The following is a 14008-nucleotide window of genomic DNA, read 5'->3' on the forward strand; positions in this document are numbered from 1 at the left end:
GGCAAATAGAGAGTTAACAGCTGTGTATACAGGCATGGTTAAAACAGATAGTTAAATGTTTGTGTACAGCAGGTTTAACAAGTTTAACAAGGTTTTAAACTACAGCAAACATGTAACTGGACTTAAATCAGATAATGTAGCAAAAACAAGAATCAAACACTTCCTGTAAAATATTCTTAGGTATGTTTAAGACTTTGATCTGTGTGCTTAACAAGTTTATTAGACTACCTGACATTAAAAAAAAAACAACAACAACAAGAAGAAAACACAAAGACTTGAGAAATCTGCCAAAAACTTGTTTAAAACTAAATGATGGTATAATGAAATTGCTGTTTATCAGGCAAATTACAAACTGAATCCACATTTTTATACCCAAATTTACACTGGACTTGTGTCAGAGATCAGAAATTAATCCATCAAATAACCACTAAAACATTTTTTTTCTGTGTTTTCTGTTCAGGAATGAAAGTAAATAACTGTAATAAAATTCTACTGTGCTTTACATTTTTTCTGCTTTTCTGTAAAAGAGAACATTTGGGTATGGATAACATGGATAATTATATTCTAGCATTGAAAATATAATTTAGATTGCAGAGGTTTTGCATACTGGTTGATTAATTGTTACAGAAACATAAACTGTTATTTTGGTAATAACTATTACTGTTAATATAAGGACAGCTGTGGCATAAACCTTACACTGGAGGTGGTTTGATAAACTTGTTCAGCACTGCAGCTAAAATGTCCTGATAAATCTTCAGTAAGTTACAGATAATTATTTATAGATTTTAATAAGTACGAAGATGTGAATGCTAACAGTCACACGGTCTATAGTCAGTCTACTGGGACAAATCATGGTATCATGGCTAAATGTGCTGTTTCACATTTCTTTCTCTGTTTTACAATCCAGGCCTTTTTCAGGGCAATAACTGTAACACTGTAAACTTTAATATTGGCCTAATTACTGCTTACAGAACATGTAACGCAGGAATGTCAAACTTGATTTAGTAATGAACCCAATTTGATCTCACGTGGGCTGAAAGAGTAAAATAATTTCACAATAATCCACTTTTTTGTGTTTTAATATAAACACGTTCAAGAATATTTTTACATTTACAACAGATCAAACAAACTGCCAAGATCTAGAAATACCTTCAGCACAGTTTCCCTGCCTGTGTTAAACTGTCTTAAACTTTGAAATGTGCAAAGTCGTCCAAAAGTGGGCTGTTTCTGGCCCCGAGGCCGCATGTTTGACACCACTGTATCTTTATGCCCTGAATAAAAACACACTGCATCCAAACAGCTGACAGGGTTTGTTTTTTTTTCACCGAGCAGATATTTACTCGCTCCAGGCATTTGTTCATTCCGGGACGTTATTTTGAGTCATTATCCAAATTTCCTTGTCACCAGATTCACTTTCTGATAGAAACCGCTTTACAAGTTTAATGGTTTGGCCTCAAGATACGATTTTAAAAGGTTCCCTTGTTAAAGCTACACTTCTATCAGCGCGCGTGCTTTCACAGATCTCTCCATCATACTTAACCAGTCCGCACGCTGGGCTCTGATAATCACATAAAATAAACACTCTACAAATCCGCTCTTACAAACAAACGAGCAACTTTGCAAACAAAAGCAAAGAATAAACCACAAACAAACACTTACCAAAGTATAAGTATCCACGTAAACATGACAAAAGCCAGTTTAACTAACCAGGAAATAAACAGAGGCTGGCCTGATACAGGAGATCGCCCCGCCCACCAGTCTACCTCAGCCGAACGACTGAAGTTCAAGTACAACCAAGTCCACTGTAGCTATTAGCGTTTCATGTGGTTTGAACTACTTCAAACAGAGTTAGTTTAGTGCACTGGTTAAACTATAGTCGTTATTTTCTAAGTAATATTTTCAGCGCGTGTTAACCATCAGTGTGCCACACCTACTGTAGTTACTAATGGTGACCACTAGAGGACAGTCACCACCATGAAAACTTCACCTGAAGCGCAGAAGCTTAAACGGCCATCAGCAGATTATATACCAGAGGCTCCGGAGCCAAACCGACTTCATTCTGTGGATTCTCTGAATGATGAAAACTTCATGATATAATTGCAGATTTCTTCATATATGACCTGCATGGAGAAGCTGAAAAAATGTCTGATACTGATGTACAAACCTGAACAAGAGGCTGTTGGTACCTGAATCTCACCACCAGCTTCTGAAAATAAAATTAGGCTCAGAATCAAAGCTCCAGTAGTCAGCTCTGTCCTGACACACAGTCCTGTGATTTACTGTTTTAAAGGACACCTTATACCACATGTGTCAGTGGTTTGACACACCCAGAGTCTGTGGCTTCACATTGAGTCAGGCAGGAGTTAGTCTGTGATCTCAGGCCAGAACAAAAGGACACCAGATCGCACCTCTGCCACAGAGCACTCCTTTGAGGTGGAGGACTTCTTTCCTCAATCAGAGATCTGTTTTCAGCCTCGGAGCTCAAACAATGCAAGTGGAAGACAGGACAGGGCGGTCTCTGATGGTGCTTCAACAGTTGTCAGCAAATAAAACTGCACACAGTCAGGGATCTATGATCAATTGATCAACTGATATATTTATAAGGCCAGAGGTCAGAGGTCGAAGTTTAATTACAATTTATGGACCCATTTTTATAAAAAATAATGCACATTACGCTTCACAAATAAATATATCAGGAAATTCCAGTCATGTGTGTTTAATATGATGGCTTCAGGTATAACTGTTACTCTTCAAGTTGCCTGGGTGAAGGAGAGCTAACACTGCCCTCTTTGGGTAAAGTTCATGATCACAACTTTCATGCTTTAAATTTAGTTTCTGTGAACATGACATAACATAGAGATTAATAAAAGATTAAACACTACATTATTGGATTAATGCCACCTCTCAAATATGCTGACAAACTCTTAATTACAATAAGAAAAAAGTCTGTTGATTGACATCTGTGCTTGCGACCACCACAAGCACACCAGCACCTTAGATTTTTGCACACGTTTGGTCTTGTTCTCTCTATGTGAGTGTATCATAAGAGAAGTCCAAAAAAAGTTTTTAAACTCTTTAGCCATGTTAAAACCATCTAGAAAATGCTGGGCGGGTGTTGATTTAGCGGTACAAACATGTTCACATTAAAAACTTGTTACTGTTTGAACTTCCTGAAAAGAGAAGCAGTTGCCTTTTAGTGAATCTAATCTTTCTCAGAAACACATTCTGGATTTTTATAACTGAGATTAAAGACTGCGTTAGAGTCTGAATATAGAGTCTGTATTCTCTGTTCAGAATACAGACCAGATCTTAACAGCCTTCTGTTTGATGTTTTTCTGTCATTGAGTGATTTATACAAGTGTGGTATTCATTTATAGAAAGTACATATTTACTATAACACGTCACATTTGCTTTCAAGTTCAATATATTGATCTGAAAGTCAGAGTGATAATAATGCCATATAGAGCCGTTTAAAACTGTCTCTTGCCGCCAGTGTTCCTATGGACAACATATAGGAATATAAGGGATAATATATAAATGGGGATTCTAAATACCACATTACTTTGGACCTCTGACATTTTATTAATGGTGTAATGTCTGGTCAACCTTTGATAAATCTTTTGAAACTTCTTAAAGGGCATTTAAAAAGAACAAAGAAAACAAAATTGACATATACAAAATAAATTACAATACCCTTAAAAGCAAATACTGCCCAGAGAGACAGCTGCCTGGTGGAGGTTTGTGCTCTCGCACTCCTTTTTATTTTTCATAGATTAACCCTTTAACCCACTAACTTGTGAAAAGTTATCTTTGTGTATTTGAATTTTTGGTCTGTGGATTTAAATTGAAGTTCCACCTTAAATAATAACGCACACGAAAACACATTGTATCTTTTATTGTCTGTGTCATGTGTTGGGCTGGGTGTTTACGCCCATCTTTTTTTTACTTTCACTTTCATGAACTGTGTGGCGCAGGTGATCGTCTCCTGTGGGAAGCTCCGTGAAAGGTAAGTGAAGCACTCTGTAATGTTTTCCTTGCTAACATCAGCTGTGTACAGGTTAGTTCCACCACAAACAGCACAAATTTGCCGCTCCGTTTAGTTGGAACTATGGAGCGGCTCCAGCTGGAACTGGGAAGCAGGGGCTGGGAAAGCTGGCCATTTAATGTTTGTGTACGTGCGTGACCACACTCTAAAAACTATTGTTTAAGCTCAACAAAAAAAATTAACGCAACAGTTTCCATTACTCTTTTTGAGTTATGATAACTTATGTTGAAATTAGATTGAACCAACAAACTATATTGAGTTACGGGAATTAAATTATCCTCCATAATCAAAGGTGATTTTAATTACCATTTACGTAATATTTGGTAGCTTAAAAACATATTTTTAAGTTGTTTACTCATAAAAATTATGTTCCTCCAATTACTTTTTCCACATTATTTGAAATGATTTTTAAGTGTTATGTAATTAATTACAGCAATTACAAAAACAATTTTTTAAAGTTCATTATTTAAAATATTAAGTTGCTGATTTTCATCATTATTGTCATCATTTTAGCTTTCTCTTATTTTTTTTATTGTAATAGCTTTTAAGAAAGGAATTCATTCAACATTTTTTTTATCAAATAACTTTTTTATTTTTTAACAGTAGGCATTTCAACACTTTGTATTTAAAAAGTGAAAATAAACCAGAAATTTAGATTTATACCATCACAGCCAAGTTATAGAATATGCCTTTATGTATTTAACACCACAGAAACAAATGTGTTCAATTGGTAAAAAATCTACTTAGAAAACATTTTGTTGCAGTAATACTTCCATGCAAGTGTTCAGTAAATGTTAACTTTCAATGCCTACTAAACTTTACAAGATCTTGCATCTTTCTATTACACAATGCAGCAAACACCTTTAAGATCAATGTTACACATACAGGATTCAAAACAGTTAACAATTTTTGAAACAGAGTCAACATCTTTAACATAATGATGGTTCCATCAAGGTCAAGGAACAGCTTCTGAACAACTTCAAAAGTATATTTCAGATCCTTGCATTAGCTTAGATTGAGAGCATATATTATGCCCATGAGCAAAACACAGCACCTTGGGAAATTCTGGCCCTCCATGATTTTTGTTTCCTCCACCACAATGGTTGCAGTCTTATGGTTAGATCCAGGGGTGTACCGGTTACTGATGATGGCAGTTTTCATCACCTGCCTTAAGTTCTTCGGTGTCCTTGTAAAGCAAATTTTAAAAAATAGGTTAGTGAATTATAGATTAGACTTTTATACTTACTGAATCTTAATGAATTCAGATGATCAATGGAACACACACACACACACACACACACACACACACACACACACACACACACACACACACACACACACACACACACACACACACACACTGTTGAATTACTTGCACCAAACTCCATGAAAAGGTCCTCGTCCTTCTCTCCAAGGAATGTGATAAGGCAGCAGATGGCTACTTCTCTGCGTGTTTCAATTGTATTGTACTATTTAAGAAAAAATAAAGTATGCGTATAAACTACATGGGTGACTGCCAACAAAGTGCATTTTAAAGCTACCCAAAGTCTAAATAGTTGTCCTACCTCAAGAAGCATGTCCTTGATCTGCCTGATTCTCACTCCTTTAGCTCCTCCCCTTGATAAAATGACATCCATCAGTTTTGGGGTGCAATGGTCAAGTGTAGCCATTCAAGGCTTACAGTGGTTATTCTCTTGAACTCCTCCTTTATCTGTAGACCACACAAACAGAAGAATTAAACCTTGCAGACTATTAGCTATACTGCATTAATGAATGCTGTATTACATTATTTAAAGAGGATAGACATGATCTAAGGCTACCCCAAGTTTTGAGGGAACCAAAACAATCGTGGTGAAGACAAGGGAGACTTCCCCACCATAACCGTGGTGTAATCTCTAATGTTTTAGCAACCCTGTTTCTGCAGAGGTTTCGAATTTACACATTGTTTACTTCCAGCCCATTTTGTAAAAAATTAGATTAGATTAGATTAGATTAGATAGAACTTTATTAATCCCTCGGGTGGGTTCCTCTGGGAAATTCGATATTTTTTTTTTTATTTATTTATTTATTTTTTGTGTCCCAACTTAACAAAGCACTAATGACCCTAGATTATCACACTATACTAACTGCTTACATAAAGTCTTGATGTTAAGTAGATTCACATAGCCTATGCCAGAATAATGCTATTGGAATGACATTAACAATATTTCACACAACCTGATTTTTCAAAAAGAAACAAAGATAGCTGCAGCTCTTAAGATCAAGAACAATACTTACTTTAAGCTGTATCACAATAGTAACCAAAATCATTTACAATGTAATATTACATATAGGTCATGCAAATTTTATAAAGACATAAAATAGGTGAGCCAGGGGGGAAAAAGAAGCCTCTAGGTCATCCTCTGACAAAACTATTCACAGCTTAAAGGCTTCTAATTTTGGTAAAAAGAAAAACAAAATCAGCCTAAGATCGAAATTAGATTGCACTGTGTAGCAAAACTTTAACCACGCTTTTCCTAGCCACAGTTGCACTCTCTAGCTGAAGACTTTTGTCAAATGAAACTTTATAAGTCTTATCCTCTGCTGTGCTAAAGTTTAGAATGGCTAGCATTAGCCACATGTGGTAGTGCAAAGTATTTCCTTATCTGTATGAGCATCACATCATACACAAATCCACTACAGGTGACTAGCACAAATGCTTTGCTTTGGTAGAACTGTTATTTGTAAATGAAATGTTACTTACCTTGAAATGTCTTTTACAAAAGCTTGCACCATGCAACCCAACATGTGTGAATTTGCCCGGGCTAGTTAAGTCGGTAGGGGAGGGAATTTGAAATCAGAAGTTACAGTGGAAAAAGAATAAGTTATCTATTCAATTTCTTTAAGTAATTACAACTTGAATTTTATTTTAAACCCACTAACATTGGGATTTAATTTCAAATTACATATAAAATTAATTTAATGTAATTACCAACATTATTATTTCAACACAACCCAAAAAAATAAAGTTTGCAACTTAGAAGGTCTATCTTAATCAATAAATTAGAATTTTTATGTTGCAGCCATGGATTTAATCAAGTGGTGGTAAAAGGCCTGATGAATTACTTTTTAGAGTGCAGCTCAGCAAAGATAAGCTGACGGTCAGCAGCTGATCTCTGAATCGTTGTTAGTGTGGATCCACTATTGATTACTGAAGGGCAGCTTTTTCTCCCGTGGAGCAAAAGTCATTGTTGTTGTTTTTTTTCCTGCTGTGGAGGAAAAGCTTTTTATATCATGGTTGCTAGGCAACCTGGGCAGCGCAACGGAGGCTAGACCGTCCGATTTCACAAGCCTCGCACTTCCGGCCTTAGCGATCTTTGAGTACGCCGCCCTTGTGGACCGTTAAGGCTGCTTACTTTAAGGCTGCAGACCCTGAATTGGGATACAGCCCATGACATGGATTCCTGCTTGTATGCTTATACCAGAGGTGGGACCAAGTCATTGTTTTGCAAGTCTCAAGTAAGTCTCAAGTCTTTATCCTCAAGTCTCAAGTCAAGTCTCAAGTAATGTCAGGCAAGTCAGAGTCGAGTCTCAAGTCACTGGTGTAAAAGTCCGAGTCAAGTCACAAGTCTGAAATTTTGAATTTCAAGTCCTTTCGAGTCATTAAAAAAAACGAAAAAAAGCATGTTGCAGTTATGCTAAATGTAAATATTAGACCATGTAATTTTTAAATCTGTGTTTTTCTCAACACATGACAAAATAGTGAACTTAGAAAATATACACAAATTGTGAAATTGCACCTCTTTAGAATGCAGCTCAATTAAACCTAGCTCCAAGAATAATTTTCACCGACAGTTCTGAGATAAGCTGCATGTTATTCTTGGATGCGGTTGTAGGACCGGCTTTAAAATCGCATGACAAAAATATCATACACATTAAAAAAAAACTGCATCACCAACGTAGCCTGGAAAACATTTGCTAGTTAGATGAAGTCAGCTATCTCATCGTAGCATATTTATATGCATATTTATAAGCATACGGTTCTTGGAGTGAGTGCATACACTCATGAAGTTTAGTAACTTCCGGTCACTGCAACAAGCCCAGGTACAGTTTACCGACGGATGGGTACAGGACCTTGAAACGCACCGTGTAGAACGAAAGACCATCGTACGTATCATAAGTTTACCAGTCTCACAAATCGTCTTCATAAATACACATTCCTTAACCGTTTATTAATAGGACCTTTGAGCTCAACGGTAATTAATTAGTAGTGGAAATAATTTCTGGTACGCATCACAGAAATGTAGCAGTGACAATAATACTGTATGCTGTAATCGTACTGGGCAATTAGTGATACAAAAAACCTGTTTTATCCTGTGAATAAAAGTATATGTTTTTGTCAATGTACCATAATAACAGAGGCGAAACGCAATATTGTGTCAGGACAATTCACTATTTATGCACAATAAACAAAGGAGCATAGCACGACAATTTCTGTTCAGCGCCAGACTTGCTTGTAACCTATATCACCAATTATGTTATGAAAATGACGTATTAACTACAACAGCAGACTGACCTTTGTGGAAATGCTTGGAGCAGACTAACCTGTGAGCTGGAGTGTTCTGGGACGTTATATTTGATCTTTGAATGGCTGCAATCCAGGCCATCCGTCACCTGTTTGTCACTTCGGAAACATGGCTGAACAATTTCTCTTAAACGTCGTAATCCGATAACAACCGATCTCTTTACCCGTCGGCTTCCCGTGGCTGTCATGCGACCAGCTATTGCAGTTAATAATACAACAGCTTCTTGACATTTTTGTGTTTCTTTTTATCGCTGTGTAACTGATTTTAATTGAAAGCCTGCGTGCGCTAGTACTTCTTGCCACGAGTTCCCAGAATCCTTTGCGGTTCTACCCCTGAATGACGTCACATTTTCAATCTCTATATAATATGCGTGTTAAATTTTATATTTGGGGTGAAATTTCAAGTCTTTTCAAGTAAACCGGTTCAAGTCCAATTCAAGTCCCAAGTCATTGGTGTAAAAGTCCAAGTCAAGTCACAAGTCTTAGAACATTTTTTCAAGTCAAGTCTAAAGTCATAAAATTAATGACTCGAGTCTGACTCGAGTCCAAGTCATGTGACTCGAGTCCACACCTCTGGCTTGTACCATAATGTCCAGAATAGAGGAACTGCAAAATTCAAACGTACCATAATGCAAGAGGACAACGTAATGGTGAACCTGGCACTTTAAATAGTGAAGCAATGCCATTTCAGACAAGAGAAAGAATGTCAATAAACCTTAAATCTCATGCCTGTGTTGCTGACAACATCATTTTTATTAGTTTATTGATTTAAAATGAAAAAGATTTGCATGTAATCATACCCAAAGCTTTGACTCTGTGTCTCTTTGTTAAAGAAAAGTGGACTGTGATATACCGAAGGGATCTGATCAACTCAAATAGCTGGAGGCAATAAACACAACTTCACCTCCTGTTTGTCCGAACCAGGATTAGGCTGCATTCACTGGTGCATATCACTAATAATCTCTAACAGATCCGTGTGCCTCCAGCAAATAATGTTAGGGTTTACATGCATTACTTGCATTTAAAAAAAACATAAAATTCAAACAAGAATATCAACCACATATATGCAATTTTATTAGGATAGCATGATGCTGTGCTGGTTCATGACATTGTCTCCCAATAAGAAGGTCCAGGGTTTGATCCTGCCAGACTTTCTGTGTGAAGTTTCATGTTCCTCCCACAGTCCAAAAACATGCATGTTAGGTTACTTGGTGACTCTAAGGTGCCTCTTAAACTATAGCTGCTGGGATAGGCTTTTGCCAGATCATAACACTTAATTGGATAAGCAGTAGAAAATAGATGTATGAACAATTTTCTAAACTAATTCTAGAATTCAAAACTTATCTTATCAAACTTCCTCCGTGAGGGAACTTTCTTCATGTTAAAAGTGAAGCCACCAAGTGCTGCTTATTTGATCATTGGGGCTCTCTGTCTAATGTTGTCAGCACCTTAACCTGACATTGAGATACTGATTTTGTGAGCTAGCTCTATAAAAATAGCTGCTGAGATGAAGCAGAAAAGAAGCAGCTGATATTTGGACAACAAACATGACGGAAAGGAGGATTTCTTTTGATGTGCACATGAATGATTTGTGTTTCATCTGCAGGTGAAGGTAGGAAGTGATGTAGATGTGACTTAAAAGACCCCAAAATTATACAGTGAAACACCAAACAATATGGTGATCCTCTATTAGCAAAGATGGAGATTATAAAGAAACACACACTGACAGGTCAGGCAAAGGTCTGCTAAACAAGCAGAACACCACCTTCTCTCTAGTTTATGAGTTATCTGCTTCAAGGTAAACTTTTATGAGTTACACCAGGGAGTCAAACCTCTCCAATTAGCCGCTTTCTTTGTCAGAGGAACAAGAGCATCAAGAGTCATATACAGTGAGGTTTTGACAATATTAACAAGATAATTGACGTCAATTAGTTGCTCTGCATTGTGTTTAGAGATGGCACTGAAGAAAATAATGGTGGAATTATTTCTTTAACATTAGTTACAGCATTTTTAGATAGACATCTGCAAAGAAAAACAATCCACAGTGCTGTGTTGTCCATTATTTTAGAATTAAGTGTAATTAACAAATAGTCAGACAAAGAGATTTTTCAGTAAATATTTCTAAATGTCCTCTTTCTGTCACGGTCTGGAGGGCAGACCGTGGGGATGTGGGGAAAGGAGGACCCAAAACGCAGACTCTGCGATGCAAACAGTGCTCTTTATTTACAGTGGAAAGCTGTAAACACAATAACTCCCCGTTGCTCCCTCGAACCCCATGTGCGTGCTTCCCTCCGACGTCTGTGCTCGTGCTCGTGCTCCCCGCTGTTGTGTTACTGCACACCCTGTGCGTGCTGCCCTTCTGGTCCCTCGTTTCACCTGCAGGACAATACAGAAGCAGCCGTTAAACACTGAACCCGCGCGCGCACACACACACACACACACACACACGATCCGCACTTCCTAATGCTACACACTGACTTGGAGTCTTAGCTTAATGATCCCGCGCCGGTGGGAGCTCCAACTCTCTCCTAAGTAGCTCCCCCGACGAGCCCTGATCACCAACAGGTGTGGCATGAACTTCAGGTGTGGCCAGTCCTTCCGCAGGGCCACACCCCTCAGGCCTGCAGGTGGCTGAGCTCCATCCTCCAGCCACACCCGCAGACATACACACCCATACCCTGCCTATACATATGAGTGGGACACAGACTAACACAGCACAGTGCAGAAAAACACACACATCACCAAAATAATAATAACAACAATATCAACGGGAGGTGAGTCAAAACTGCTCACGGACCCCGAGTCCTCCAGAGCTGGGTCCGTGACAGTACCCCCCCTCTAAGGGTCGGCCCCCGACGACCCGAAAACAAAAACACAAACCAAAAACCACAGCACAACCAACCCAGGGCGGGCGGCGGGGGTCCAGGATGGAGGGCCAGAACCAAAAACCACAAAAGAAACAACCCCCCCAAGGTCACAGTTCCAAAGTCCGACCGTACCCCCTGCAACGGAGCAAAAAAAAGAAAAAACACCACAAAACAGTCTCAGGCGGCCCATCATTACAAAAAGAGTTCAGGGGGCCTACCTCGAGTCCAATGGCGGCAACGTTGCAGCTCCGGCGGACGGCCACGGGTCCGGCAGCAGCAGCAAAACTGTTCTGGTGGCCTGCCACTGCTCCAGTGGCGGCGGCACCGCTGTCCCTCCGGTGGCGGGCCCCGGGTCCAGTAGCAGCGGCGCTGTCGCAGCTCCAGCAGACGGCCACGGGTCCGGCAGCAGCAGCAAAACAGTTCTGGGGGCCTGCCACTGCTCCAGTGGCGGCGGCACTGCTGCCCCTCCGGTGGCGAGCCCCGGGCCCAGTAGCGGCGGCGCTGCTCCCCAGGCGGCCTGCCCGGGATCCAGTGGCGGTAGCGGCGCTGCTGCTCCTCCGGCGGCCTGCCCCGGGTCCGACGGCGGCGGCGCTGCTCCCCAGGCGGCCTGCCTGGGATCCAGTGGTGGTGGCGGCGCTGCTGCTCCTCCGGCGGCCTGCCCCGGGTCCGACGGCGGCGGCGCTCCTCCCCAGGCGGCCTGCCCGGGTTCCAGTGGCGGCAGCGCAGCTCCGGTGAACAACAGCGAGGTGTGGTACATGGCCGATGACATGCCGGTCGATGACGCGCCGGTCGCTGACGCAGACGCGTTGGGCGTAGCTGGCGTGGAGGGCGCGCTAGACGTGATGGTCCATCTGACCCGCTGACCTCCAGTTCAGGCTGAGCGAGTCTCTCCGGACCTCCGAGCTCCTCCGGTGGCAGCGCGGGCTCCACAGGCTCGCTGAGCTGCTCCAGCTCCGGCTCACAGGGCTCCGCAGCTGGCGGTGCGGGCTCCTCCGGCTCGCCTAGCTCCTCCGGCACGCTGAGCTGCTCCTCCTCCGGCTCGCTGGGCTCCACGGCTGGCCGTGCGGGCACCTCCCGCTCTCTGAGCTCCGCCTCGCTGAGCTGCTCCTCCTGCTCTCCGGACTCCTGCTCCGGCTTGCTGAGCTCCTCCGGCTCGCTGAGCTCCTCAGCTGGCGGTGCGGGCTCCTCCGGCTCGCTGAGCTCCTGCTCGGGCATGCCGAGCTCCTCCGGCTTGCTGAGCTCCTCAGCAGGCGGTGCGGGCTCCTCCGGCTCGCTGAGCTCCTGCTTGGGCATGCTGAGCTCCTCAGCTGGCGGTGCGGGCTCCTCCGGCTCGCTGAGCTCCTGCTGCTGCTGGACGAAGTCTGTGGTCTCCCGAGCTTGCACCACCCCCCGGGCTTTACGCAGGGTGCCAAGGCAGGCGGAAACTCCCTTGAGCTGGCCGAGGTAGGGGTTTCCCTCCAGGATTGCCTCGATGGCATTTAACCCCACCACTCTTGCCCTTGCGTTGGTGGTGTGAGTTACCCAGTCCATCAGGCGTTGGACGCGTGTGAGGTCGCCCCCTCCGGACAGGGCTGCTGGAGTGGGTAGTGGAATGGAGGCTGCCGCTGGTGGAGAAGATGGCTGAGGGATGACCGCATGCGGATGAGATGACGACAGCGCCACAACCGCAGATGGTGAAGCAGCGAGTGGTGTGAAGACCTCTGACCGAGGTGATGTTACCTGCGCTGTCAGCTCGTCCACTGCAGACACAAACACAGATGGTGAGGGAAATGGAAAATTGTCCGTACTACTCACCACAGCCGGCTCTTGAGATGACCGTGGATGTGGCTGCGGTGAGGAACGCTGGCGGCGCGAACGTCGTTTCCGTGTAGACGTCGGGGCCGGCGTCTCAGGCAGTGAATCCACCAGCTGTCCGAGCTGGTGGGCAGCCTGAGGAGGAGAGTGGAGGTGGAGGGTGGAAAGTAGAAAGTCCAGGACCACCGCATTAAGGGAGCCCACCAGCCAGGGGAATTTAAAAAGCATCTCCTGCAGCCGCCTCTCCACGGCGCGACGCAAACCTTCCGCTGGCTTCTCCCACCACACCTCACATAGGTGGTACACTTCGTCCATTACTTCCCTCCTGAGCCTCTCCTCGGAGACCGCTGGGTCCATTAGAGGCGGGATCATTCTGTCACGGTCTGGAGGGCAGACCGTGGGGATGTGGGGAAAGGAGGACCCAAAACGCAGACTCTGCGATGCAAACAGTGCTCTTTATTTACAGTGGAAAGCTGTAAACCTGTAAGTCAGGAGCTCATGTCAATCTGTCTATATCGAGAAATAACAGGTATTTTTATTTATTTTGTTTTTTTTTGCCAGTATGGATTGATCATTTTATAATAGATACACGGTGATTTAAACATAAAAATGAGATGCAACATGCCAGAAGCCAAGGGAGATGTTTTGTGTTGTTCCATTAAAAGTCTAGAAACAGCAACATATTGGAAATCATTTAAATCATTTACATAAAAATAGCACACATACTGTTGCAATCCC

The 14008-nt window shown here is 42.2% G+C and overlaps 1 protein-coding gene and 1 long non-coding RNA gene across 2 annotated transcripts in view; both read right to left on the reverse strand.

Annotated features, from left to right (window-relative positions):
- Positions 1–13645, reverse strand: part of LOC146607939 (uncharacterized) — a 200538-nt gene extending 186893 nt beyond the window's left edge. Inside the window, exon 1 of the mRNA XM_085348631.1 lies at positions 12341–13645. Within this exon, the coding sequence (XP_085204757.1) occupies positions 12341–13642 (1302 nt within the window). The 5' untranslated portion in view covers positions 13643–13645. The remainder of the gene's footprint in view (positions 1–12340) is intronic.
- LOC146607954 (uncharacterized) lies at positions 5087–5844 on the reverse strand. The gene is made up of 3 exons (XR_014905134.1): positions 5611–5844; positions 5418–5514; positions 5087–5231 (listed from the first exon to the last, which is right to left on the reverse strand). It is a non-coding gene; the product is annotated as an uncharacterized LOC146607954 (long non-coding RNA).
- Positions 13646–14008: the final 363 nt, after the last annotated feature.

Source organism: Diplotaxodon limnothrissa, linkage group LG23 (genome assembly GCF_057381915.1).
Source record: "Diplotaxodon limnothrissa isolate DT_005_m linkage group LG23, D_limnothrissa_male_GT1.1, whole genome shotgun sequence".
In the NCBI taxonomy this organism is placed as follows: Eukaryota; Metazoa; Chordata; class Actinopteri; order Cichliformes; family Cichlidae; genus Diplotaxodon; species Diplotaxodon limnothrissa.